General features: G+C 44.6%; 1 protein-coding gene across 3 annotated transcripts in view; it reads left to right on the top strand.

Moving 5' to 3' along the window:
• Gss (glutathione synthetase) overlaps window positions 1-27,540 on the top strand; it is a 31,876-nt gene that overhangs the window by 299 nt on the left and 4,037 nt on the right. Inside the window, exons 1-10 of one of the 3 annotated variants that reach the window (XM_040733072.1) lie at window positions 3,347-3,527; window positions 5,530-5,664; window positions 13,749-13,894; window positions 16,254-16,329; window positions 16,597-16,736; window positions 17,386-17,502; window positions 21,866-21,946; window positions 22,029-22,106; window positions 23,379-23,445; window positions 27,133-27,327. In XM_040733072.1, coding sequence (XP_040589006.1) covers window positions 5,536-5,664; window positions 13,749-13,894; window positions 16,254-16,329; window positions 16,597-16,736; window positions 17,386-17,502; window positions 21,866-21,946; window positions 22,029-22,106; window positions 23,379-23,445; window positions 27,133-27,327 — 1,029 coding nt within the window. In that variant the 5' untranslated portion in view covers window positions 3,347-3,527; window positions 5,530-5,535. Of the gene's footprint in view, window positions 1-3,346; window positions 3,528-5,529; window positions 5,665-7,362; window positions 7,476-13,748; window positions 13,895-16,253; window positions 16,330-16,596; window positions 16,737-17,385; window positions 17,503-21,865; window positions 21,947-22,028; window positions 22,107-23,378; window positions 23,446-27,132; window positions 27,328-27,540 lie in introns of those variants that run through there. The other 2 variants (XM_040733074.1, XM_040733073.1) reach the window with 2 other exon arrangements.

The raw sequence follows: 27,540 nt of genomic DNA, 5'->3' as shown, positions 1-27,540 counted from the left end.
TTCCAGCTCGGACGCGGTCAGCGAGGCTAGAGCCGGAGTTCTAGGAAAAATTCAAAAAGCCACCATCAAAAACCGGGAGAGATCTGGACCAAACTTTATTCAGGGATGGGGAATGAACGGGGCCCATCATGGGAACAAGCCAAGGCCGGCGACCCTATCGTAGCTCGAGGCCCTGAGCCCGCACTGGCGTCGCCCATGGGATTAAAGTCCGACCGGATTTCTCTGTGGACGTTTTAAAGTTCTTGGTGATTCATTCATCACTACTATGATCTAGTACTAGCAGAGAAGTATCAAGACAAATGCTTTTTTTATGGTATAGGTACGAACCTGGCTAGAGAGAAGTTCAGGGATGTCTTCCAAAACTAAATCGGGAGTTGGGGGCGAGTGTTCCAGAAGGAACACAGCGGCTGGGCATGTAGCTCAATGGGAGAGACTTTAAGCCACAGGGAAACCAGCGTCAGCCAAGACCGGGAAGTGGGAGAGGCTGGTGTGTCTCAGTCACTTAAGATGCCTTTTTACTACTCTGAATCTACTTAAGGGAGAGGAGGGGTTGGCCATTGCTTGGCTAGATCAGTGGAGGCAGACGTAGAGGAATTCAAAGCGCTCATTTAGTCAGCAGAACCCACGGGACTGGAAGAGATGGGATGTAGGAGGCTTGGGTGCCAGGGTGAGATTCGTCAGAGAGGGCGCATGCCCGGAGCAGCCAAATGCTCTGTTTGAAAATCGGGGAAGTACTTGCTGTGAAACACAAACTTAATGTCATCAGCCGAATAAGTCACAGAAGGGTTAAATCTCTAGAAAGAAACCAAGAGGCCCAGTTAGCAGTTTTCTAGTTGTTGTTACTATTGTAGTGTTTGTGTGCATGTGTATGCATGGATGCCCCAAGTCAACACTGTTTTCCTCAGGGATGTGTATGTGTGTGTGTGTGTGTGTGTGTGTGTGCAAACATGTCTCAGTGTTTGCACACATGTACATGTGGAACCTGAACACCAGATGTCTGCCTTGATCACTCTCCACTTTGTCTCTGCTCCTCAGTTTCTGGGATTAAGGCCACACCCACCTGCCCAGCATTTTTGTGGGCTCTGGGGACCTGAACTCTGGTCCTCGTGCTTGCATGGCAAGCTCTTTACCTGCTGAGCCACCTCCCTAGCCCTCTACCTCACTTCCTAAAGACAGGGTCTTACCACCCTGGAGCTCACATTCGCTGACCAGCAAGCTCCAGAAGTCTACCTCCCTGGCAGTGGGACTTCAGAAGAGTATCACACTACTGTGGCCATCTTTTATGGGTGCTGGGGAGCAAGTCCGCAAGTGTGGCCAGCACTTTACCCACTGAGCTCTGTTACTGTTATTACTGACACAGGGTCTTGCTGTGTAGGCGAGGCTGGCCTCAAACTCATGGTCCTCCTGCCTCTACCTTCTGAGTCCTGGAATTACAGGCCTTTGCTACCATCCCACCCAGTAATTATCGTTAATGTCCCTAGCACCTAGCCAAGAGCCTGGCGTTAGCAGTGTTGTCAGCTCAGCAAAGCCCAGCAACAGATAGCCTTGGAATTCTGAGTGTGTAGAGACAGGGCACTCAATGGAGGTCCAGCTGATCCAATGTTGGAGCCATGAGTTCCTATTCTGGCTCTGTCACTAGGTTTCTGTATGACCTCTAACAAGTCTCTCACTGCTTTTATGAAGTGGGTACAGCCAAGACATGTTCCTATGTATAGCACTCTGCTATGGGTTCATGTGTTGGGCTTGGTCCAACCTCTTAAGAGGTGAGGCCTGGTGGTTTGTCCCTAGATCACCAGGAAGCTGCCCCTGGAAGGAGTGAGATAGGAGTGAGTTGAAATGAGTGAGTCTGAGTCATACTATTTGTTCCTTTCTGCTCGCATGCCCACTATTGAAAGGTTGTCAGCCAGGGAGTCCTCACCAAAGCCAGGACCATGCCCTGCAGCGTTCAAAACGGAGAGCTTATAGTCAGCGAACTCTTCAGCTGGGTGTGGTGGCTCATTCTTGTGATGCCATTGCTTGGGAGAGCAAAGGGTTGCTGAGTTGGAAGCCAGCCTGAATGACATAGCAAGATCCTGACCAGAAAAAAAATTAATAAAACGTACTTGAAACATTTTTTAAGCCTGGCAGTGGTGGTGCATACCTTTAATCCCAGCACTCTGGAAGCAAAGGCAGGCAAATCTCTGTATGTAAGTAAGTAAGTAAATAAATAATTTTTTTTGTGACATTACCTTGCTATATAGCCCTGGCTGGCCTGGCACTCAATATGTGGCTCAGGCTAGCTTTGAACTTTAAGAAATGTTCTTGCTTCCACTGGGATCATAGACAATGTACCAGCATGCTCAAATAATAAACCTCTATAGAGTTATCCAGATTCACGTCTTTCCCTATAAGAAAAAAAGAGTGACTGCTAGAAACTCTGAACATGCTAGAAATGTCATTAATTTTTCTCATTTAGTGCACGGTGACCTTACTTACTCGGGAAGTCAGGTAATAGGCTTACCCCAGGCCTGTCTGACTCCAGAAGAGTCTTGTTCTTTACTATGACTGTTGTCTCCCATTGTTTGGACGTCTTGAGATCACATGCTCATCCTGTCAAAGCATTGTGCGAGCCTGGCAGACTTAGATGAATTATCTAAAGCCAGCTCATTCATGAGGAGAAGGAAACAGAGGCTGAAAATGATGGGAAGTTATCTATCATTGTCTAACTCTCTTCCTGACAACCACTGAGTTGAGCAGTCATGTTTGTTTCTTAGGATTAAATGATTAAACAAAAATAGTTATAAGATGGTTTTTCAGAATTTTTAAAAAAAGATTTATTTAGTGTGTACAGTGTTCTGCCTGCATGTATGCCTACAGGCCAGAAGAGGGCACCAGATCTCATAGATGGTTGTGAGCCACCATGTGGTTGCTGGGAATTGAACTCAGGACCTCTGGAAGAGCAGTCAGTGCTCTTAACCACTGAGCCATCTCTCCAGTCATGTTCCAAGATTTTTATCCAGATCCTCTGAACCCCAAACCTGCTACAAAATGAATGGAGGAGCTGGTGTACATCTGAGCACCTCTGGCAGCCAAGCAGAGAGAGGACATCTCCTTCACTGGGCTGGGCAGCTGGGTTTTGGATATTTCTACCCTGATTATAATGTGATTTCTCTTCCTTCCTTCCTCTCTTCCTCCTTCCCTCCCTCCCTCTTTCCCTCCCTCCCTCTCTCCTCCCCCTCATTTCAGCCGGGCGTTGGTGGCGCACGCCTTTAATCCCAGCACTCGGGAGGCAGAGGCAGGCGGATCTCTGTGAGTTCGAGACCAGCCTGGTCTATAAGAGCTAGTTCCAGGACAGCCTCCAAAGCCACAGAAAAACCAAAAAAAAAAAAACAATAATGTGATTTCTTAAAAATACTTTCTGAGCCCCTCCCTATTTGAGCTTGACGCTGAGGAGAATCTACTAAATCCTGCTCTCTGGCTCGTCTCCTCCCCAACCTGTTCAGACACCTTCTCCTAGAAAGAAGAAGAAGAAAAAAGGATTTGACAGGGTACATTGCCTGTGATTTTGTGATGCTAGCTTAAGCTCCTTTATTATCATGGGTTCCACTGAGGCTTGATAAAAAAAAATACTTTCTGTTCCTTTTATACTGTGGTGATAATGTCCACATAAAGATGTAATTGTTTTGTGCTAGTAAATTGGCTCCTGGCTAGGGGCTGGAGAGATGGCTCAGAGGTTAAGAGCACTAACTGTGCTTCCAGAGGTTCTGAGTTCAATTACTGGTAACCACATGGTGACTCACAACTATCTGTAATGAGATCTGGTGCCCTCTTCTGGCCTCCAAGCAGTACACTGCAAGACCATGCTGGGGAAACCGACAGAAACAGCTGACCTGAGCAAGTGGGAGCTCACAGACCTGAACCAGCATAAGATGGAACCAGACCCTATGAACATGGGTGTCATTTGGGGCCCTGGGCAATCTATGGGGCTTCTGGTGGATCAGCATTTATCCCTAGTGCACTAATGGACTTTGGGAGTCCGATACTCTCTCAATCTAGATACACGGGTAGGGCCTAATTCAGCCTTCCTGAGGAGTGGATGGGGGTGGGTGAGATGGGGGATTGGTGGGGGGAATGGGAGGACAAGAGGGAACTGGGATTGGTATGTAAAATAAGATTGTTTCTAATTTAAGTAAAAATTAAAAGAAAAATTGGCTCCTGGTAAGGGAGAAATTAACTGTTGATGCATCTTAGGCTTGTCCTACTAGCTCTTATAACTTAAATTGACCCATATTTTAAAATCTACGTTCTTTTACATGTCTCAGTTTCATTTACTCTGTACTGCCCATCCTGGTTCTTCCACAGGTGGCTGGCGACTCTGCCTTTCTTCTTCCCCAAGACCTCTCTAAGTCCCAGCTAGGCTAACTCCTGCCCGGCTATTGATCATTCAGTTCTTTATTGAACCAATCACAGTGATACTTCTTTATCTCCATTTTATGATATTCCACAGTTTCCTTCCTACTCACTATGTAATTTGTTTGAGGTCTACTGATGCAGGTTGTTGGAATAAGAAAGGAAATTTGTGCCAAGACAGATCACTCATTAGGTAAAGGTGTTTGCCACCAAGGCTGATGACCTCAGATTGATCCCAGAGACCCACATGATGGAAAGCAAGAACTGACTTGCAGGCTGTTGTCTGACTACCAAGCATTCCATGGAGACTTGCGTGTACGCGCGCGTGCGCGCGCGCACACACACACACACACACACAAAGATTTAAAGAAGGGAAATTAAGCCGGGTGTTGGTGTTGCATGCCTTTAATCACAGCACTAGGGAGGCAGAGGCAGCTGGATCTCTGTGAGTTCAAGGCCAGCCTGGTCTACAGAGTGAGTTCCAGGACAGCCTCCAAAACAATACCAAAACAATACAGAGAAACCCTGTCACAGGAGGAGGAGGAGGAGGAGGAGGAGGAGGAGGAGGAGGAGGAGGGAAGAAGGAAGAGAAATTAACGATTTGCTACAATGGTTTCCATTTTATGAAAACATTTTAAAATGCAGTTTCCACCCCTTCCTCAGTAATAATTTTTTTTCCCCAAGCAACCCAGAATGTTAAGCCAGGTTTGGAAACCACTCATTTATCCCTTCCCACTTATTCACAGGTAGGGAATCTGTAGTTCTGGGAGGGGAAGTTACTTGTTCCAGTCACATATGGCGTTAGTGCCTCTGTCTCCATTGAGGAGTTTTGGTCAGGAAGTCCAGAGACCTGGACTTAAACACCAGCTAGCATTGTCTAGAGCAAGTCATTTCTTTTCTCTGAACCTTTGCTTCCTCACTGTGAGAGTGATGCCATTGTTACTGAGAATCCAAAGAGAGAGTGAGTAGCCATGGAAACACTGTGTCAACTTGTTTGTGCACATGGAGGAAGAGGAGGCAGTTTGTTCCCAGCCACAATTGCCCCTCCATGGGAACCGGTCAAGCCTCATGGTTTTGGATGTAGCCATCTTTCAATGGCTGCTCTAGGCCTTCTGTCACCAAGCCCTCTTGTCTTCACAGGTTGGGATGGCTGCCAGCTGGGGGAGCATCTTGCAGGATGAGAAGCAGCTTGAGGAGTTGGCACAGCAGGCCATAGACCGTGCTTTGGCTGAGGGCGTGGTGCTGAGATCTGCAGAGAGTCCCAGCTCCTCACATGTAAGCTTCAACATGCCGCTTAGAGCCCACCCTCCCAGGGTGGGGGCAGCCCCTTTGAACCAAAGGCCACGTCTCTCCTTTATTTTATTCAATAACTAAAATTGATTTCTAAAAGTATGCAAAGTAAAAAGCAGCATGCTGTAGTAATCAAACTTAAATCTGGGGTTTAAAGTGTAATTTAGGCAGCTACTTCATTTCTTGTAAGTTGTACTTTCCTCCAATAAGTGAACACAATATTATTATATAATTGACTGTATAAGATAATTAGGAGATAGTTTCCAGGAAGTACTTTGTCAGGGGAGCTGTTATTTATCAAGCATCCCCAATAACTTGTCTTCTCTGCAGTTGCTTTTTTTGTTTTGTTTTTGAGACAGACTCTTATCATGGAGCCCTAACTGGCCTAAAACTCACTGTGTAGAGCAGGAGGACTTTGAACTCAGGGCTTCTCCCTGCTAAGTGCTGGGGTCCTAGGAATGCATCACCATGCCTGACTTGGTTTTTGATATATATACTCTTTCAGCTTTTTTGAATATATTTATGTACTTTATATATAATTTAAAATATAAAATATACATGTATATGTAATTTAAAATCCAAGTTGAACCATATATATTATATTTAGCAATGTGTCTTAAATCTCTTTTGAAGAAATTAGCCTTCTATGGGGGCTAGCTACATGTTTTGATAAAACAATATCAGTTTATTTTTACTGCCAAGAGTTATAAGAAATTAAATGTTTAAAAGTAACGGCCAAATTCAGTTCTCACTTAGTTGCTTATTCTATTTGCTCTTAGTCATACTTTCCCCTAATGTCATAATTATGTCACATTTATAAATATGCAGTAACACTTAATAGTATTTGAATGTATCTGTTCTGTAATGCAAAGATTAAACACTCATTGGTACATTAAATATATCATTTTGTCAGGCAGCAGTTTAGTGTTTTATTTTGTTTTTATGGCTTTTTTTTTGAGACAGGGTTTCTCTGTGTAGCTCTGACTGTCCTGGAACTCACTCTGTACACCAGGCTGACCTCTGACCACTGAGTGCTGGGATTAAAGGTGTGCACCACCACCACCACCGGCTCTAGCATATTTTATTTTATAATTAAAAATAGGCTATTAAATAAACTGATGAAGGCAGTCAAAAGGCAAAATTTTGTTTAAATTCAGGGGTGGCTCTTACCTTACAGCCTTCGTTCTACAAATACTTTTTTTTCTTTCTTTCTTTTTTTTTTTTTTTTTTTTTGGTTTTACGAGACAGGGTTTCTCTGTATTGTTTTGGAGGCTGTTGGTCCAGCCCGGCCTGGAACTCACAGAGATGCAAATACTTACTTTAAAAGAAGTTTAGCCTGGCGGTGGTGGCGTATGCCTTTAATCACAGCACTCGGGAAGCAGAGGCAGGCAGATCTCACCACCCAGCTTAGTGTATCATTCTTAAGAAATAACTTTGCTAGAGATACCTACTATTGCCCATACATTATCATCTGGTATTATGCTTGTCATAATTATGAAGATAGTCAAATTTCCTGTTATTGTTAACATGTTATGTGGTCAAAACTTAATCAAATTATCAGTTCACTTACTTATGTATTAGCCAAATGTGCTTGTGTTAACTGCACACTTTCCCAGTTTTTGAAGCACTGATATGCTGATTTGGGTCTGTCCTGAATATACAATTTTTCTATGACACTTGCAGTAACAACTACAAACTGCTGACACTTTCAGAGCAGAACTCTACACAGTCCCATCCGTGTTCCCAACTTTCACTGCTTGTCGTAAAGTTTGGCTGCACACTGACACATTTTAGAGGTAACTAACTACTCAAGGACAGTTTGATTCTGCTGTGTGTTTCAGTGTGGATGAATCACAGTTTAACTTTCCTGTACCGATGGCTATTTAGGGAACTTTTATGTTTGCAGATAGCACAACAAAGAACCATGCATGCTTGCTTGGGCAGCTGTATGTGTTTCTCTAGGACTAATTTGTAAATGCAGAACCAATGTATCCAAACTTAAAACATCTCCTTCTTTAGCTGGGCTTTGTCACAGGCAGGAGGATCATGTGAAAGCAGTTTGACCACATACTGAAATATTATCTCAAAACAATAGCAACCAAAAAAAAACCACTATCCTTAAAGCAAAACAAAGCTGGGGTTGGAAAGATGGCTCAGCGGTTAAGACCACTGGCTGCTCTTCCAGAGGACTTGGGTTCAATTCCCAGCACCCACATGGCAGCTCACCATAGTTTATAATTGCAACTCCTACAGATGCATATGCAGGCAAAAACACCAATGCACATAAAATAAAATAAATAATTTAAAAAACAAAAAGAAATCTGTTTACTTCGCAACAAATTAACTTAACATTCAATAACATTTTCCTGTGTCTAAATTCAAAAGCTGTAAGAGTTGTTTAGCCCTCTGTTCCACATCCCCTGTCTACCCAACTCCTTCTCCTAAAGGCAGTCTGTGCTTAGTGTCTTACTTATCCTTTCCAGTAGTTCATGAATAATTACTGCAAGTTTTTGTTTGTTTTGAGATGTATAGTCTATGCCAGCCTCAAACTCTATTCTCCTGCCTCAGCCTCTGAGTGGCTGTGCTTACCGTCATGTGCTGCCCCGCCCAGCCCTCTGTCCCTCTGTCCCTCTGTCCCTCTGTCCCTCTGCCCGTGTGTAAAGGCATGTGCTAGACCAGCCCTCTGTCCCTCTGTCCCTCTGTCCCTCTGTCTCTCTGTCTCTCTGTCCCTCTGTCTCTCTGTCCCTCTGTCCCTCTGTCTGTGTGTAAAGGCATGTGCTAGACCAGCCCTCTGTCCCTCTGTCCCTCTGTCCCTCTGTCTCTCTGTCCCTCTGTCTCTCTGTCCCTCTGTCCCTCTGTCCCTCTGTCCCTCTGTCCCTCTGTCCCTCTGTCTGTGTGTAAAGGCATGTGCTAGACCAGCCCTCTGTCCCTCTGTCCCTCTGTCCCTCTGTCCGTGTGTAAAGGCATGTGCTAGACCAGCCCTCTGTCCCTCTGTCCCTCTGTCCCTCTGTCCCTCTGTCCGTGTGTAAAGGCATGTGCTAGACCAGCCCTCTGTCCCTCTGTCCCTCTGTCCATGTGTAAAGGCATGTGCTAGACCAGCTTTTCTGTCTTTTGCTCCCTTCTTTTCTTTTCCACCCTTCCTTTCTCTCTTGCTTCCTTCCTTTCTCTCTTGCTTCCTTCCTCTCTCTCTTTCTCCCCGCCATTTGCTTTAACCCCACCCACGCTGGTTAATGAAGAGGTGCCAGCATTATTTTCTTTAACCTAGCCACATTCTTTTGTTGTTGCCGTCTCTGTGTGGCTCAGATATGAGCCTGGTGAATTGTCCAGACTCAGGAAGTACTAGCTGAAGTTCAAGTACATGAGAATGGCCATTACTAAGAGCTGCCCGATACTGTGCAAGGCCGGCCTCTGGTTTGGTTTTTGTTGTCGTTTTTCTTTTTCTGTGTGACAGCCCTAGCTGTCCTGGAACTCACTCTGTAGACCAGGCTGACCTCAAACTCACAGAGATCTGCCCACCTCTGCCTCCCGAGTGCTAGGATTAAAGGCGTTTGACACCACCACCTGGCTGACTTCTGGTTTTGGAAATAGTATTGCTTGGTCTAGAAACTTCAGGTTTATGAATTATCAGAACCAAGGTGGAATGTTTTCTTGTTCTTCATTAGTAAATGGGTATCATATAAAAGTTTAATATTTAATCTTTCTGGGATTTAATGGGACCTACAAAAGGCACAGTCCTCAAAGAGGCTTCTTTCTTTGGGGAAATGGGGGTAGTTCACTGTTTGGCTGATGGCTCGGGTTTCTTATTGGCTAGCGCTCTCTTAATTGTTGACCCATTTCTATTAAACTATGTTTTGCCACGAGGCTGTGGCTTCCCTGTAATCCAGCATGTTACTCCTTTGGCAGCTACATGGCTTCTCCCTTGCAACTTCTCTCTTTGTCCTCTCCCTAGAATTCTCCTGGTCTGGTAGCTCCGCCTATACTTCCTGCCTGGCTATTGACCAATCAGTGTTTTATTCATCAATCCATAAGTGAAACATATATACAGAAGGACATCCACCATCAGCTCTCTTTACTTAAAAATTATTATTGTGCGTATGAGTTTGTGTATGCACGTATGTGTGAATGCAGGCACCCATGTGCCATGGTATGCATGTGTAGGTCAGGACAACTTTTGGAATCAGTTCTCACCTTCTACCTTTCTGCTGCTGTACTGTATATTCCAGGCTGGCTGGCCTGGGGGGTTCCAAATAGTTCTCCTGTCCTTGCTTGCCATCTCATCCTAGGAGTGCTAGGATAACATATGTGTAGTACTAAATCCAGTTTTATTGTTGTTGGTTTTGTTTTTATCCTCTAAGCTGCCTTTCTGGCCCTCCTCAATGAGATTCCTAATCAAGAGAAAAAGTTGAGGCTGGAGAGATAATTCAGCAGTTAAGATCACCAACTGGGGTTCAGTTCCCAGGACCCACATGACAGCTTACAATTCTCTGTAACTCCAGTTGCAGGGGATTGGACACCCTCACATAGACATACATGCAAGCAAAACACCAATGCACACAAAATAACAATATTCATTTAAAATAAAATATTTTAAAAAGAGAGAGAAAAAGTAAGTCTCTCCCTGCCTCTGTCTGCATACAGCCTTGACGTGGAAGACTAGGTAGTCAGCCAGAGGTTCTCACCTTTGGAGCACAGGGTTTAGTTGGAGAATGTACCAGAGAATAAAATTAGGGAATGTCATTGGAGGAGGAGTGTGGCCCGTGTGCAGTGCAGCATCAACTGTCATTTACTTACCACTTACCGTGTGTTAGCCATTATTCTCAACACTTTGGAATTGCTGACTCATTCAAGCTGCACCACAGCAGAGAGGAAGACGTCACAGCTCGGAGAAGTTAAGTAACTTGAGGGAGGTCACTGAAATCATGGGAAGACTGGCAGAGTCTGGCTGCCGAGGCCGTGCTCTGCACATCCCCACCTCACTGTCTCTCCCAGGATGCCTGGTAGAAGTAGTAATTCAATTTGATTGGAGGCAAAATGGAGAATGATAGTTAAATTGGAGCTTAAAAGACAGATGGGGCAAAGTAATAGTATGGCAGGGGTCCCAAAGTAGGGAGAGGTCAAAATGTTCCAGGCAGGGCTTGTCAGTGGGTGTATAGGCAAAATCAGAATGCCACGAGGCATTTGGTACTGGGCAGAGAGGACTGTGACCTTCCCCTGTAGATCAGCATAGCAGACCAACCCGTTCAGGTACCGGAGGGAGGTCGCTTTGAATAAGTAACACATGAGCTAGGTGTACTGTTCAAAAGCAGTCAGTGTAGACAAAGGCCCTCTTCTCCAGCTCCTGTTTCCCTCAGAGGCAAGCCATCATTAAATTTTTGTTAGGGTTGTCTTCATTTTTACTTTAAAATATTTAATTTTGTTTTATGTGTATGTGTATGTGCCCCAGTGAATGTATGTGCGCTACCTACAGAGGGCAGAAGAGACTTCAGGTCCCCTGGAACTGTAGTTTTAGATGGTTGTGAGCTGCCATGTGGGTGTTGGGAGTTGAACCGAGGTCCTCAGCAAGGTCAACTGTTGCTCTTGACCAGTTTCTTCAGCCCCTCACCAGCATTTTTTAAAGTCAGAGACAACATTAAAACAATACCCTCTGTCCAGTAGGGGCTGGGGAGATGGGCTTTGTGAAATGCCTGCTGAGCAAGCTCGAGAACCTGAGCTCAGATTTCAGAGGCCACAGGGCTGGAGGACAGGCAGATCTCTGAAGTCTGTTGGCTAGCTGGTTCTGTCACATTTGAGTTTCAAGTTTAGTGAGGCCTTGTCTTAACAAATAAAGGTAGAGATCAGTCAAGGAAAAGACACCCAACTCTCAATACACATGTAGTCACCCACACTAATAAGTATATACACCACAGCCGGGCGGTGGTGGCGCACGCCTTTAATCCCAGCACTCGGGAGGCAGAGGCAGGCGGATCTCTGTGAGGTCGAGGCTGGGCTGGACCGACAGCCTCCAAAGCAATACAGAGAAACCCTGTCTCGTAAAAACCAAAAAAACAAAAAAAGAGCAAGTATATACACCACACACACATGTAAATAACATAATAATAATTAATAATAATAATGGAAAGTTACACAGCTTAACTATCTAAATCAAACTATAACGTGCCTATAACCTTAACATTGGGGAAGTGGAATCAGGAGAAGTTCAAGACTGGGCCACTAGATGGCTCAGTGGGTAAAGACATTTGCCACTAAGCTTTAGGGTCTGGATTTGATTCCGTAACCTAGTAGTAGAAGGAAAGACTCAGTTCCCAGAAATTGTGCTCTGGTCTCCACATGGCATGCCATAGAACACACACACACAAATAAATAGTAAGATAATTTTAAAAGGAGGGTGAATAATGAGGCCAGCCTGTGGGCTAAGATGCAATTGCTTGTCCTCACCATCTCTCCATTCCTGTTGTTTCTGGTAACAAAGCAGAGTGTTATTGTCATATGTGTGCTACTTTTTTCTCTAAAAAGTGAGAGACTGTTTGTTTCATTCTTTGGCCTATGGACAGCAGAGAACAACTATGTGCTCTTCATCCTAAATTCAAGAAGGTACAATGAGTTCTGGGGTCAGGGCAGAGAGAAGGCTTGGCAGAAAACCTCTGGGAAATTTTTAGATTGAATGGGACTTGTTGAGAGAGGAGTCTCCTGAGTCCTGAGTCTGAAAACCTGTTGTTGTCTTACGTGCACTTTGGGTGTTAGGCCACCCTTTACATGACCTGCAATAACCCTGTTCCTCTGTTTCTGAGACCAGATCTTTCTACATGTGTAAAAAGGAGATGATGTATTTGGAAACATACATATCCGTTATAAAGCTATCTGACACAAGTGTACATTGTGTCTTGGGAAGAGTACTAGGTGACTCGGGCCAAAGTGGAACTGAGACATACTTCTCACTATATACCCTTAGCTCTTTTATTATTTGTTTGTTTGAGACAGGGTCTCTCTACATGTCCCTAACTGTCCTGGGTCTCACTATGTAGACCAAGCTGGCCTTGAACTCACAGAGATCTGCCTGCTTCTGTCTCCTGGGTTCTAGGATTGAAGGCATGTACCACCACTGCCCAGCTATTTAGAGCTCTTTTAAATTGTATATAATTGCTTGTATTATCTAGTTCAAGGCAGTTTTTAAAGTAACTATATTAATGAAACTTCTGCCACCATAAACCCTTTCTGCCACAATGGCAAACTGATACTAACTCAGAGGGTAAATAATTCAAGGTCCAGGTTTATTTATTATCTCCAAAGTTCCAGTTCATTTGTTGTTTGAAATCTCAGAAGGCATTTCTCCCTTTTAGAATAGCTGTCTTAAATAGCATTTTGATTTCATGACCATGTAAAGTTCAAAGAACCCAGAGTGTAACTAAAGGTCACTGTTAACCTGAGTTGTCATTTCTGGGACAAGGACATGGCACTACTGGCTTCTATTCAAGGAGCCACAGTTCACCTCAGCAGCCCTACCAGCAGGCTCTTCCCTCTACCCCAGTCAGAAGGTCAGGGGCCTGGGGTGTGAGCTCCTGATGTGGGGATAGACTTGGCTTAAGTATCAGTCAGGAGCATAGGAGGGGAGAGCGGGTATGGATGAGCATGCAGTTTGAGTGTGTTAGAGTGGTTTAGTAACCATCCTGGTTCAAATCCAAACACCAGCAGCTGAATATATTTTAGACCTATTACATAATGTCTGTCTCAAGTCCTTTATCTGCTAAGTATGGATAACAGTAGTACCTTCTGCACAGAATTACATGATGAACCCATTGTATACAGTCAGCACAATAATTTGCATGTAGTAAGTACTTAGTTTTTGTAGGAGTTTTTATTTTGTGGCTTGCCTCTCATTTAAAGAAAATCCTGTAGAATTGTCACAGAACCTGGAAACTGTCATTGTACCCTTTCTTGCTTTTTTTCTCATCTCTTCCCTTCCTGAAATAACTTCTGTTCTGCAAGCGTGTACTGTTATGCATAGACCCGACTTTGCAAGAAGATAGCCCATTCACAGTGCACTCTCTCTGCTCCACTTTCTCATTGATCAGGTGGTGACCTATGCCCCGTTCACGCTCTTCCCCTCACTAGTCCCTAGTGCTCTGCTGGAGCAGGCCTATGCTGTGCAGATGGATTTCAACATGCTGGTGGATGCTGTCAGCCAGAACTCGACCTTCCTGGAACAAACTCTGTCTAGGTACTAAGTGCTAAGGCCTCTGGGGTCAGCAGAGCAAAAAGCTTGGGATGGAAAGGTTGGGAGCCATGAGTTGTCACTGTGTTAGCTAATGTGGCAGAGTGGGGAGCAGGTACCCCTGAGAGGAAAACAAGGTGAAAAAGAGTGAGGAGAGCTGCCTTCCAATCCTGACTCCACTGTTCTCTGTATGACAAGCAAAAGGAAGGCCCTTCTCAAAGCCTCAGTTTCTTAGTCTACAAAATGAGGTTGGCTGAGACCTAAGGTTGCTGTGATTCTGTGATCGGTGACCCCTGCTTCCCATGACAAAATTCTCCATTGGGGAGGGAGGGCTGGAGATGGCACAGTGGTTAAGAGCCCTTGCTGCTCTTACGATCAAGGTTCAGTTCCCAGCACCCACATGGTGGTTCACAGCCTTTCATAAGTTTAGTTCCAGGGATCCAGCACCCACTTCTGGCCTCTTTGGGCACTAGATAAAGTGAAGTTATACTCATATGGGTGAAACATTCATACACATAAAATAAAATAATGCCTTTAAAAGGTCTCCATTTGGAATTATGGAAAATGACCTGGTTTGGGGAGAAAAGAGAGTTTGGGGGGGTTTAAAGTCAACTTCCAAGCAAAGGCCCTTATTTCTTTTATCCTTCTGTTAGAAGATGTGTTTAATGTTTTTAATGACCTTTTCTTGTCACCTAAAGTCTCATATCTTTGGGTAGGACAAAATGCAGACTGAGCTATACTCAAGATTCAAATAGGTAGTCACTCCTTTGTCCCTTCTCCATAGATCTTCTTCTCCCCACTTCAGGTCCTGGTGCAAGTGAAATTTCTTGATTAATTTTGGAATTAAATATAAATTGCTTATTTTATAATTAAATGTATATATAATGTTCTATATATGTACTTTATGTGTGTAATTGTGTATCTATGGTTAAGTTTTCAATGGAAAACTAGATTATTTTGTTAGAGATCAAATATTTCTCAGATGTGCTCTTTGGTAACAGGTTGAATGTGAGAAGGGATAATAATCATATTAAGTTTGGAAACCATTGCCTTGGAGCCAGCAATCTAGTGGATCATGAATATGTGAATTCTGTTACCACCTTCTTCCTCTGGACCAGCTTGCTTTATGACGAGCAGCTTGGTTTAGCCCATTTACACTTGACAATGTGATTTATGTGGGAGATCTGCCCCAAACACACACACACACACACACACACACACACACACACACACACACACACACACACCATAACCCATCACAGCTAGCCCCTACGGGAAAACAACAACCTAAAGCCTGGGGTTGAAAGACATCCCCTCTTCAGAGAAGAGAAAATGTATCCTACTTTTCTAGGTGGCTAAAGTCCATCTGGGGACTCTTTTCCTCACCAAGGGCTAAGAAAGGCCCCAGTGAAAGAAGCTATCCTCTAGAGAGCCTTCAAGATGGCTGCCTGCCTACTCCACATGGCTTCACCACAAACTTTTGTAACTAGATCAGCCTACAAGTCTGGCTTGGCTGGGGACAGAGTTTGCCCTAAATCTTGAGGAGCAACAATGTGGTGTTAATGGCTTGCAGACTACTCCTGGGCTTCTTCCTAAGGCTCCAGAGATCCATCCTGGATGAGCCCTTTGCACACATGCCACAGCAGCACACTGGGCTAAGATGCTGAGCCCACTTCGACCTAGCCCCACCCTTCACGAGGTCTCTATCCAGTGGGAGAGATGGCATTAGTTGCCATATAATAAAGTGGAAATTGCATCTCTAGTCAGCTCTGTAAAGGAGACGGTCACAGTGCTTTGGGAGCACCTAGAAAAGGGATCTGACAGGGATAGCGAGGCTTCTTCAAGGCATGGTATCACACGAGGATTAGCTAATGCAGTAAACCTTGGGCCTGAAAAACCTGCAGGCACATAGAAAACTGCCCTGGGGACTGTCATGGAGGCGGAAAGACTTATCTGGCAGGTGACAGAGTGCAGGGGAAGCTATGGAGAGTTAACTTGATGTCAGTCAGAAAACTTACCACCCTTCAAGTCTTTAAGCTGTTTGAATTTTAAAAACTAAACTGTATCATTTACTTTTCCCTACAAGCCTATTTTATTAAAAACAGTTATTTTCCTCTTCACTTCATAGTTAAACAAACTAAGAACCAGAGAGGGGCTGGGATTCCCTGAAATTATCTCACAGTAGCTAGTAGAGCTTGGATTTGAACCCAGGTCACCTGGCTCTAGAGTAGATTGTTAGGCACTACTTCCTGCTTGATTGGAATGGGTATTCAAGACCTAGAAAGTATCTAGGAGTGGGTGGGTAGGGGTGGGACTTGGGTCTGAAGGATCTCTTTTAGCCTGGGAAATGTTCTTTTTTCTCTAGCACTATCAAAAAGGATGACTACACTGCCCGCCTCTTTGATATCTACAAGCAAGTCCTGAAAGAGGGCATAGCCCAGGTAACCATTCCTAGCCCTTCCTTTGTCTGGACCTTGTCTCCCTTATCTCTGGTATTTTGTTTTTACTAGAAGTGGCCTCAGTCTGTTTTCATAGGAATCTACCCCTGACTGGGCCTACATTCCAGAGAGCAGTTTGAGACTGACAAAATGGTCCATCTGGGTTTGGGAGTATTCGGTGGTCCTCCTTGGCTCTGCAGAGTGCAGTGTGGCTAGTCCTCCAGAGTCAGCCCCTGGGCCAGTGTCTTCAGCCTTCAGTTTTCTCCACAGACTGTGTTCCTGGGCCTGAATCGCTCAGATTACATGTTCCAGTGCAGCGCAGATGGCTCCAAAGCCCTGAAACAGATTGAAATCAACACTATCTCTGCAAGCTTTGGGGGCCTGGCCTCCCGGACTCCTGCTGTGCACCGGTGGGTTCCTAGGGCAGCTGCGGAGCACATTTTTGGGGAAGAGCTCAATGGACCTATAGTCACTGACTAAGCCAAGGATCTCCTCCTGTGACTGTACCTTCCTGGGCCCTGAGTCATGGTTTCTCCATGCCTCCATCTTCTCTCCATAGCAGCTTTCTACTTGAAATCAGATCTCTTATATGCTGAGAAAGAAGAGACCTCATGGCATATTGGTCCTCCTCCTCACTATGCAAAGTAACACTCCAGGCTCAGAGTGAGCCTTCCGGAGGCCTCTGATAGGAGGGTCCTGACATATCAGAAGCTTCCGTCTGAGAACAGGGCCACAGTAGTGGTTTCCGAGCCATCAGGATGCTTCAGGTCATTACAATTCCATATGGTCTGCAGCAGGATTCCATATAGCACCTGAGGGGCTCCTGCTCCCTTAGAAACTGAGTTGGGTGGGGTGGCCACACAGGAGCTCAGGACTCCTCTGGGGATGTACATCTAGGTAAAGATGGCTCAGTGCATCCCAGCTCTGATGGATGCTTCAGGAATGGTGGTAAGGAGCCTTTAAGCACTGGCCTGTTCCTATATGTATGTATCTGTGAGGTCATGGCAGAAGGGTATCCTGGTCTGTCCAATTACTGAGCAGCCGTCTTTCTTCCACCAGACATGTTCTCAACGTCCTGAAAAAGACCAAAGAAGCTGCCAAGATCCTCTCCAATAATCCCAGCAAGGGACTGGCCCTGGGGATTGCCAAAGCCTGGGAGCTCTATGGCTCAGCTAAGTAAGAATGTGGAAAGGTGGCAGTCGTATCCTACTTTAGTGCTAACATTCATGGGTGGGGCAGCTTCTCCTTTGCTAGACATCAGTAGGGGACAAAGGGCTGTTTCTAGGAATATAAACTTACTCATTTAAGTGCCAGATTTGTTTTAGTGGAGTTCTGGGTTTCCTTCTAAAGAAGAGATGCTAACTCTAACTTAGTTTCCTTGTGGAGTGAGGGTCATCAGCAGTGATTGCGTCTTGTAATACACTGGTGCCACCTAGGGTCAGAAAGTGCCTGTTCCTCTGGCTTTAAGTTTCCATACATTATCTGTAATGTTGGCTTCTTCAACATCCACTTTTACATTTATTGCCGACAGTGTGCTGGCAATAGGAATCCTCTGAGGCTCTCCCTCTGCCCCCCAACTTGTGGTTTGGGGGAAAACAGGGATCCTGGTTGCTCTAATCATGTGCAAAAAGCATGAGGACCTCTTGTGATGTCAGTTTTGATCTGGGAATTTTATGGTGTCCATTTTAACTGCTTAGAAGTGTTTTCTTTGCTTTCTTCCTATTTCTCAACCATGTTCCAGATGTGTGAAGATGCTAGGTAAGTGACTTCCAGATAGTTGAGAGGCCACTGCTAGCAGCTGCGCAGTGTGAGCACACTCCACCTGTGCCAAGTGTTCACACCCAGAGTCTCACTGAGCTCTCAGAACGAGTGCTCTGAGGTGGTGCTGCTCCTCTTCCCTGTCTTACAGATCAGGAAACTGAGGTTCAGAGAGGTGCAGTGACTTACTTGAAGTCAGATGGTGAGATGGTAGTAAAACCCAGAGCTAAGTTCCTGGAACCTGCATGTGTATTAGCACTGTTGCCTCCAAGCGAGCCTTCCTAGACTTGTTAAGCCTCACTAAGTTCCAAGAAGCCTCAAGTTCTGGGCATTTACAAGTTGGACAAACAGTATGTCCGGTAGAATCCTCTGCCAGGTTCCGTTTTAAGAAAGCGACGTCAGGAGATGGGTCACCTGAGAAACTGCCAATGGCAAGCACTGCAGAAGGAGTCTCTTGCCAGGTCAGGAGTAATGTGGGGAGGAAACACTGATGCACCCAGAGTTAGGCACTGGTGGGTAAGGGCGCTGTGGCCCCGAGCAGGTACTGGCTTTACCCACTGTGAGAGTGGGTGAGGCTCGTGTGCTGAGCAGGCACGTGACCTTGGCATGTCTTTTCTTTTCACTGGGACTTTTTTTTTCTTGAGCTATGCATGGTGATATACATGCCTTTAATCTCAGCACTCAGAAGGTAGAGGCAAGTGGGGCTCTATGAGTTGAAGGCCAGCTTGGTTTACATAGCAAGTTCCAAGCCAGCTAACTCTATATATCAAGATCCTTTCTCAAAAACAGAACAAACAAACAAAAAGCCCACCTGTAAGTCCAGTACTCAGAAAGCTGAGATAGGAGGCTGGCCTTTTAGTTCAAAGCCAGTCTAAGTTATATAGTCAGTGTCATACCAGGAATACATAGCAAGACTCTGCCTCAAAAAACAGTTTTTAGGAAAAAGAAATCTGAGAATTAAATTATAATTTTTTTGATTTTTTAAAATATTTTTGTCATGCTGAGAATCAAATCTAGAGCCTTGTGTGTGCCAGAAGAGTATTCCCACTCCACCACCCAGCTACATCCCCAGTCTTGTTTGCGTTTTGGAGACAGGGTCTTGTTACATAGCCTACATTGGCCTTGAACTCATGACAGTCCTTCTGTTCTAACCTCCCAAGTAGGGAGTTATATACATGCACCACCGAAATTATGATTTCAGTGGGGCTGCAGAGTTGGTTTAGAAGTTAAAGAACATTTATTGCTCTTGCAAAGGACCTGGCTTCTCTTCCCGTATGGGTGGCTCACAACCATCTGTAAAATTATGATTTCAATTGAACAAATACTTTCAAAACATAGGGCCTCGGGCTGGAGAGATGCTCAGTGGCTGAGTGATTCTTGATCTTCCAGAGGACTTGAGTTTGACTCCCAGAATTCACATAGGGTCACTTACAATCATCTCTAGCTCTAGCTCTTCTGGCCTCTTAGGGTACCTGCATGTACATGGCATACAACCATGCAGTCATGCATGCACAAATAAAACTAAACCTTTAAGACAACAACAGTAAAATGCAGGGCATATAGTTAGAATGAGTGGAAGGATGATTATTGATATTAAAAGATTGGGACATATGATCTGACTGACACATCTACTTCATAGATGAGACAGTTAAGGCTCAGGGAAAGAAGATGACTGACCTGCTCAAGGACACCACAAGCCACTGTCAGAGCTACGACTAACATTGTTGGGTCCTGTCTCCCAGCCAGCCTGCTATTTCCAGTTCACCTTCCTCAACTGACAACTTTCCGAGTCCACATTTCTCAGAGCTGAAGGCAATGGGAGGTAGAATGTGTTTTCTGAGTCTGACTCCCTTTGTTTGGCAAGTAGAGAGGCTGACTTAATTAGCCAAAGGCTGAAATGCCATTTTAACCTCTAGGCTTCCTCCTTTGCCTCTTCTTGGAGGTGAGCCATCCTGGGCCGGATGCCATCCTGCCCAACCACCGAAACACCCATGAGCCAAGTGGTTCAGGGTACAAAATGAAGAACAAGCCCTTGGGCCTCTCAAGGCAAGATGGCTTCTGAAAAACCACTGCCATTGTGTCTTGCAGGTCCCAGCTTAAAGTCAGTTTTCAGTTTAAATGTTCCGTCCATCCTCTTGACTTGAAGTAGCCAAGTAGGAAGAAGTCAGGTGAACACACTTTAGACTAAGAGGCTCAGCTAAGGTTGGAAAAAGCCCAGGTAGATTAAGAGACCAGTCAATGCAGGTCAGAATATATGCTTAGAATACTAAGCCAAAGTGCAAGCCCCTGCTTTTCCAAGGAACTTCTCTAAGGAGCAGTAAGGCCTAGTAAACCTTAGTGATCCCATTATTGTGAGACCAAATGTGGCCCCGTGGATATCACAGACTGGCTGAGCGGTCCCCAGAGATGATGGCTTGTTTGTAGTTGGTTCTGGAGAGTTCCATTTAGCTCTTTTGTTTTTTCATGTAAGAACTCCCCTCTTGGATCAGATCCTTTACTGTGTGATAATGCAGTCATTAGCATCTGACGCCAGCATTTTTGTTGATTTACAAAACATTCCTTGGTGTTTATTCTCCCAGACAGATTTTTGAATCACTGTATCACTGTCCTAGGGTTTCTGTTGCTTGTTTTAAGGTAAGGTTTCATGTAGCCCAGGCCAGTCTTGTTTTGTCTTGTTTGTTTTTGTTTTCAAAATAGGTTTTAGTTTTTTTACTGTGCTGTCGTAGCTGTCCTGGAACTCTCTTTGTAGTTCAGGCTGGCCTTGAACTCAAGAGATATTCCTGCCTCTGCCTTCCGAGTGCTGGGATTAAAGCCATGTGCCATCACTGACCCAGGCCTGTCTTTAACTCCTAATTCTCTTGCTTTTACTACCTGAGTGCTGGAATCACAAGAGTGTGCCATCATACATGGCTCAAGATGTCGTCTAGAGAAAAAGATGGGTGAGGTTAGATGGTTTTAAATCTCAATTTTTAGTTGTACAGATATTTGACATCATTACAATATTTCATCTTCCATAAAGAACAGACAAGAGAGGCTTCCTTTTCTCCCCCTAAATTTCCTGTTTTAAAGAAATGTGTTGTTGCCGGGCGGTGGTGGCACATGCCTTTAATCCAGGCACCCGGGAGGCAGAGGCAGGTGGATCTCTGTGAGTTCGAGACCAAGCCTGGTCTACTGAGCGAGTTCCAGGGCAGCCTCCAAAACCCTGTCTCAAAAAAACAAAAACAAAACAGAAATGTGTTGTTGCCTCAGACAATCCTAACTTGAGGCGTCATCTGTTCTTGTAGAGAAGCTATATTCTGTCTCTCTTTGTCTGTCTGTCTTGTGTGTACATGCATGTGGAGGTCAGGTCAATGTCTAGTGTGTTCTTCAGTGTCTCCATTTTAGTTTTGAGACAGATTCTCTCATTAAGCTTGCAGCTTACCAATTTGCCTAGACTAGCTTACCAGCAAGCCCCAGGGATTCCTCTGTCTCGGCTTCCCCAGTGATGGGATGACAGAAATGTTACCTACTTTTTTTTTTCAAAGTGGGTTCTGGAGCTCAAACTCAGGTCCTTATGCTTGCATGACAAGCATTTTACCTCCTCAGTCCCTCCTTTCTGTTTTGACACAGGGTCAGGCTGACCTCAAATTCACAATCTTTTTGTCCCTACCTCACCCCAAGTGCTGGATTGCAGCCTGCATCAGCAGGGCTCCTGAGAAGCTGTGCTCCTACCCCGCTCTAAGGGAGTGGCAGGAAGGACAAGCTCTGTAGCAGGCTCTGCTCACTTGTGCTCTTTCTCCAGTGCTGTGGTACTACTGATTGCTCAAGAGAAAGAAAGGAACATATTTGACCAGCGTGCCATAGAGAATGAGCTACTGGACAGGCAAGTAAAGGAAGAGACCTTCAGGCGTGGTCATTCAAAACATTGCACCCACTGGCTCTGATTTCTCACCTCTCTTTCCCAGGAACATCCATGTAATCCGGCGAAGATTTGAAGATGTCTCTGAAAGGGGTTCTCTAGACCAAAACCGAAAGCTGTTCATGTAAGCATCCCGAAGGAGCCGCTAGACAGCTGGGTTAAGAACCTCTCTTGATACCTCCTGTCACTAAAGAGCTTTTCTTCTGGGAAATATGATAGCTTGTTTTCTTTTCTCCTAATTTCTGAAACATCTCATCCTTCTAGGAATTTTTAGAAATGCCTAGCCACAGTCTGCTTCTAACGGTATATATCAGAACTGTTGACCTTCTGGATAAGTGCATCATCGTCCTTCAAGATAACCCTGGGGTTCTAAAAGTCTTCTTGCCTGTCTTTGTGGCTGTTCGATAGGCCTGAGCATTTGGGCTGGGTGGGTAGGGCTGCAGGCTTTTTCTAATCCATCTGGTTACCACTCTCTGGTCTGTAGCCTGGATTTGTCTTTTAAGCCAGGTCCTAATTTCCCCATGGGCCACCACACTGTAGCTTTAGTACAACATATTGGGGTGGTACTGCAACTTATATAGTTAGACCTAGCCAGGGCTGGTCATGGTAGAACATGCCTTTAGTTTCAACACTCCGGAGACTGAGGCAGGAAGATCTCTGAATTCTAGGCCAGACTGGTTTACATAGAAAGTTCCAGGTACACAGAAAACTACATAGTGAGAGCTGGCATAAAAACAAAAGAATGCAGCCAGGCGTGATGGCACACATTTATAATTCTAACGTTTGAGAAGTGGAAACAGGAATATCAGAGGCTCTAGTTCATTCTCAGGTACAAAGTGAACTCAAGGTTAATCTGGGATATAAGAGGCCCTGTTTCAAAAAACAAAGCAACAAAAAAGTTAAGAACCTCCATGGGCTTTCACAATCCCACTTCAGATATTTCAAAATGTGCTATTTACTTTTTAGATAAACTAGATAATATGAAATAGGCCAAGGGAAAGGGGAAGAACTTATTTTAATTAAAGTCAAGTTTTTGCACATCCCCACCACTGGTTTAAGAAATCTTAGACTGATTTCTGCTACTTCAAGCAGTAGAAATACAAAATTCAATTCTGTTTTGCTGATCACGGGATTCTTTCAGCCAAAAATTTGGATGTGTGTGTTTTTAATTTTACCTATGCTAACCTTCTTGTTTCCCTCTAGAATATTTTAACACACTGTGTGCTGCACACCTGTTTTTAATAGAAATACTAGGTTTCTGCTTCCACTAATTCTAATGAACCCCTTCCAGCCAGGTTTACCTTGTGGACTGTCACATGTACTCTGATGCATCCTGATATAGACTGAACCCCCAAACACATCAGTAATAAAGCTTTTTTTTCATCCTGTGTTTCAGGGATGGCCAAGAAGTTGCTGTGGTTTACTTCCGAGATGGCTACATTCCCAGTCAGTATAATCCACAGGTTGGTATTTTTCTATTAGACCATTCTCCCTCTCCAGGGACCTACCAGAGCTCCACAGAAACCTGGCTCAGGCGTCACAACTATGCCTCACTTCTTTCTCAGGAGACTGCTGCTGGAAACACCTTTCTTCTTGCTGGCTTTGTGTTATCTTTCTTTCTACTAGGTCTTTAGGGTATGAATCCTCAGGAATCTATCTGTAGTGTTTTAGCCATTCACACATTTTCTGGAGATAAGCTGGCGAACAAATTGCTGACTTCCACAGTGTAATTTTGAGCTACTCAATTTAACAACTCTGAACAAAGATCTGGGAAGAGATGGATACAGTCAGCCCTCACTAGCTGAGTCCCAGGCCACTCACCCACCTTAATTTTTTTTGTTCTGTGGCCTTTTCTTCTGGTAGGGAGGAGCAAGCTCTTCCCTTGTAGCCCAGGCTGACTTGAAAGTCTCTGTAGTCTCAAATGGGTGGCATTCTCCTCTTTCAGCCCCAGATGCTGACAGTACAGGTGTAAGTCATCATGGCCAGCTTCCCCGACCTTGTCTATTTCCTTAGTTCTCATTTATCTGAATCAGAAAGCTTTTTTTTTAAAGTAATTTAAAAATTTTTTATTTATTTCATGTGTGTTGGTGTTTCACAACTGGAGTTACGAACAATTGTGAGCTGCCATGTGGGTGCTGGGAATTGAACCTGGAAGAGCAGCCAGTGCTCTTAACTGCTGAGCCATCTCTCCAGCCCTCAGAATGATTTTTCTGTTTGTTTGTTTTATTGGGTTCTCATTTATGTTCTTGGCAATCCTGATATTACCTCATCTGCTAACTACTGTATAGTTTCAAAAATTACTTTCTATACATTTTATTTAACTCCTACAACCATTCTATGAGATTTATAATTATCCCCCATTACACAGATGAGGAAACTAAGGTTTGGAGCCTTGCAGAGGCTTGTCTAACATCCCACAAGAAATTCCCAGGATTTCTGACTCAGACCATTGCATTCTGAATATGATACCCTTCTCTCCCACTGTTAGCATCTATATCATGGAGGAAAGGCTGAACAGCCCTGTTTTCCTGGATTTAAAAAGAGAAATAAGGGCAGGGGAGAGATTCAACAGTTAGGAGCACTTACTGCTCTTGTAGAGGACCCAAGTTTGGTTCTCAACCACATGACAGTTCCAGGAGATCCAGCGCCCTTTTCTGGCCTCCACAGGAGCCAGGCACACAGAGTACACATACATGCATACAGAAAACACTCATATACTTAAGATAAAAATAAATCTTTTTAAAGTACTTAAGAAAATAAGTTATGAAATACTCTGGGTGATGATCTGGGTCATGACTATGAGTAGCTTTCCCACCCCTTCCTGGCTCTCAGCTTCTAAAAGCTACATCTCAAGCTACACTTGAAAATGAGATTTATAGCTTACTTAGGGCTCCTTGGGACTGAGCTCTACAGGGGACAGCTGTGCCGAAGCGCAGATTTAGGGAAAGACCTTTTGACCAGAAAAGTGGTTAGAGTACTGAAAACTTGCTGTCTAGAGAAGAGAAATGGATCCAAGATTCAGAACAGGGAGGCGGAAGAGGAGAGGGTATGCTAACAAAGGAAAGGAAGTGGTGTGTGCAGAGCTTGTCTATGCTTAGAACACAAACTTAGAGCTACAAGGCTTTGTGACTTGTTAGATGATGCTTGGGTTTGACTTTTGCTTTCTGTGCTTCTGTGAGATGTTTTTCTAGTCTTATCTTAAGTTCTAGGCGTCTATGTCTCTGCCCAAAACAGCAGGCCAGGAGTTAGATGATTGGTGAAGATTAGGTAAAGCTACTTCTGTAGACAGCTGTGGGTGGGTGGGCAGGATTTTATGCCTCAGCCTTGATCCAGCTGTGGACAGGTATCTATAATCTGGACAAGGGCAATTTTCTGCCCAGCACCCGAGGACGGGGGCCAGAACCTGGAGCTATGATGCTCTGATGTTTCCCTGTGTCTTGTATTCTAAGCTCCTAATACAATAAGACTATTCAATCTGTGATTTGCCAGCTACAGGCCTTTGTTCACATGATCTTGTTTCCCTGAGGACCCACTCTCCAGTGAGTTTCACCTGTCAGACTACTTATTGTCAGGGAATTGCTCAAATTGCACTTTGTTGAGTACAATAACAGACACTGAGTACTGTGAAGTATCAGAAACTGCCTTGCTGCAGGGACATAACAGAAAATAAGGCAGACACAAAGAGATGAACACCAGAAAGAAAAAGAACAAACAAATGTTTTTTTGTTTTGTTTTGTTTTGTCTTGTCTTGTTTTGTTTTTCGAGACAGGGTTTCTCTGTGGCTTTGGAGGCTGTCTTGGAACTAGCTCTTGTAGACTAGGTTGGCCTTGAACTCATAGAGATTCACCTGCCTCTGCCTCCCGAGATTAAAGGGTAACAAATGATTCTTTGAGTCTTAGTTTTGCTATGTTTATTGAGACAGACTCATATTCTATAGCCCAGGCTGCCCTGGAACTCATAACTGACCGCTTTGTGCTGGAGACCCTGCTGAACCACCTGAGTGTTAGCATTACAAATATGTAATACTATACTCTGTTAGCATTACAAATTAAATATGTAATACTATACCCAGCTTGGGGGGATCCCTAGTTGAGAGGCAATTGGTTTCCACTGAAAGAACAGTATGAAAAGATAGAGGGTTGTGGTCAGGGGAAAAGTAACTAAACCAAGGCTTGAGGATGAGGAGGATGTTAACTATCTATGGGAAAAGCCAAAAGGCAGAGAATTTTGGGCAAAAGAAAAGAGTACATAAAAGACTCTGAAGAAGGACTGAAATTTGATAATTGCCGACTTGTTGGGCTAGAATGTGAGAGTCAGTAGTTGGGGGAGTAGCTGGAAGCAGCAACATGAGATGAAAAACCATGGGGAACTCAGTCTCACAGGATTTTATAGGTAATGGTGAGGAATGGACTTTATTTGATAGAAGGCCACTGATTATATGGTTAACCAGGTTTTTAAGTGTCAGATTTTATTTGGAGCACAATAAGAAGCTAAGCTTATAGTGCCCCATGCCCTTCAAAGCTTATCCAGCCAGGTGTGGTGCACGTGTTTATAATCCTAGCACTCAGGAAGTCCCAGGCCAGCCTGGGTTCCATAACCATATCCTGTTAAAAAAAAAGTGACAAATCTCCTAACACTCTGAAGGCTGAGGTAGGAGGAAAGCCCAGGTAATCTAGGGAGTTACAGGCCAACCTGGCTACCAAGTGAGACTCTGTCTCAAAAGATAGGATGAGTGAAAGAGAGAGGGAGGGATGTGGGGAGAAAAACTCACCAATTTTCCTATACTCTTACCAAATATCTTTTCTACTGGATATGCACGCCTTTAATCCCAATATTCAGAAGGCAGAGGCAGATGGATCTCTGTGAATCTGAGGCCAGCCTGTTCTATGTAGCAAGAAGTTTCAGGCCAGACAAAGCTACACAGTGAGACCTTGCTCCTCCTTCCCAAAGCCATTTCCTTGTTAGTCTTTTCCATTTCATTGTGAACTTGTGTTAGATTGCTTTCAAACTCCCTGAAGGAAAGAATCCTGCAGACTTCGAGGTCATACCTGCCTCACAAGGGTGTTGTAATGATAGTCAGCTTGAAGATTAAAAGGCACAGTGCCTGGCACCCGTTCAGTAAAGGCCCTTTGGTCTTATTGCCTCTACAGAACTGGGAAGCGCGCCTACTGCTAGAGAGATCATGTGCTGCCAAGTGTCCAGACATTGCCACACAGCTGGCTGGGACTAAGAAGGTGCAGCAGGAACTGAGCAGGGTGGGCCTGCTGGAAGTGCTGCTCCCAGGCCAGCCTGAGGCTGTGGCCCGCCTCCGTGCCACCTTTGCTGGCCTCTATTCATTGGACATGGTATGTAGTGTCTTTTTCTTCCCATAGGCCACATAGCAGAGACCTGGCCCCAAGTGTTGGGAAGGCTGCAGTGCTGCTGGCATTTTAGCTGGCGTTATGACTCACATCCTTGGTGCACTGCAGAACCCTTGAGCCTTGAGGACAGTCTGGGAGCTAAAATCCATTCCCTCAGCAATGATTGTGATAGCGATGGAAACCCAGGGAAATGACTAA

Source organism: Mesocricetus auratus, unplaced genomic scaffold (genome assembly GCF_017639785.1).
Source record: "Mesocricetus auratus isolate SY011 unplaced genomic scaffold, BCM_Maur_2.0 Super-Scaffold_100028, whole genome shotgun sequence".
Taxonomy (NCBI): Eukaryota; Metazoa; Chordata; class Mammalia; order Rodentia; family Cricetidae; genus Mesocricetus; species Mesocricetus auratus.
Note: the sequence above shows the minus strand (reverse complement) of the source record. Positions and strands in the feature narration are given on the sequence as shown.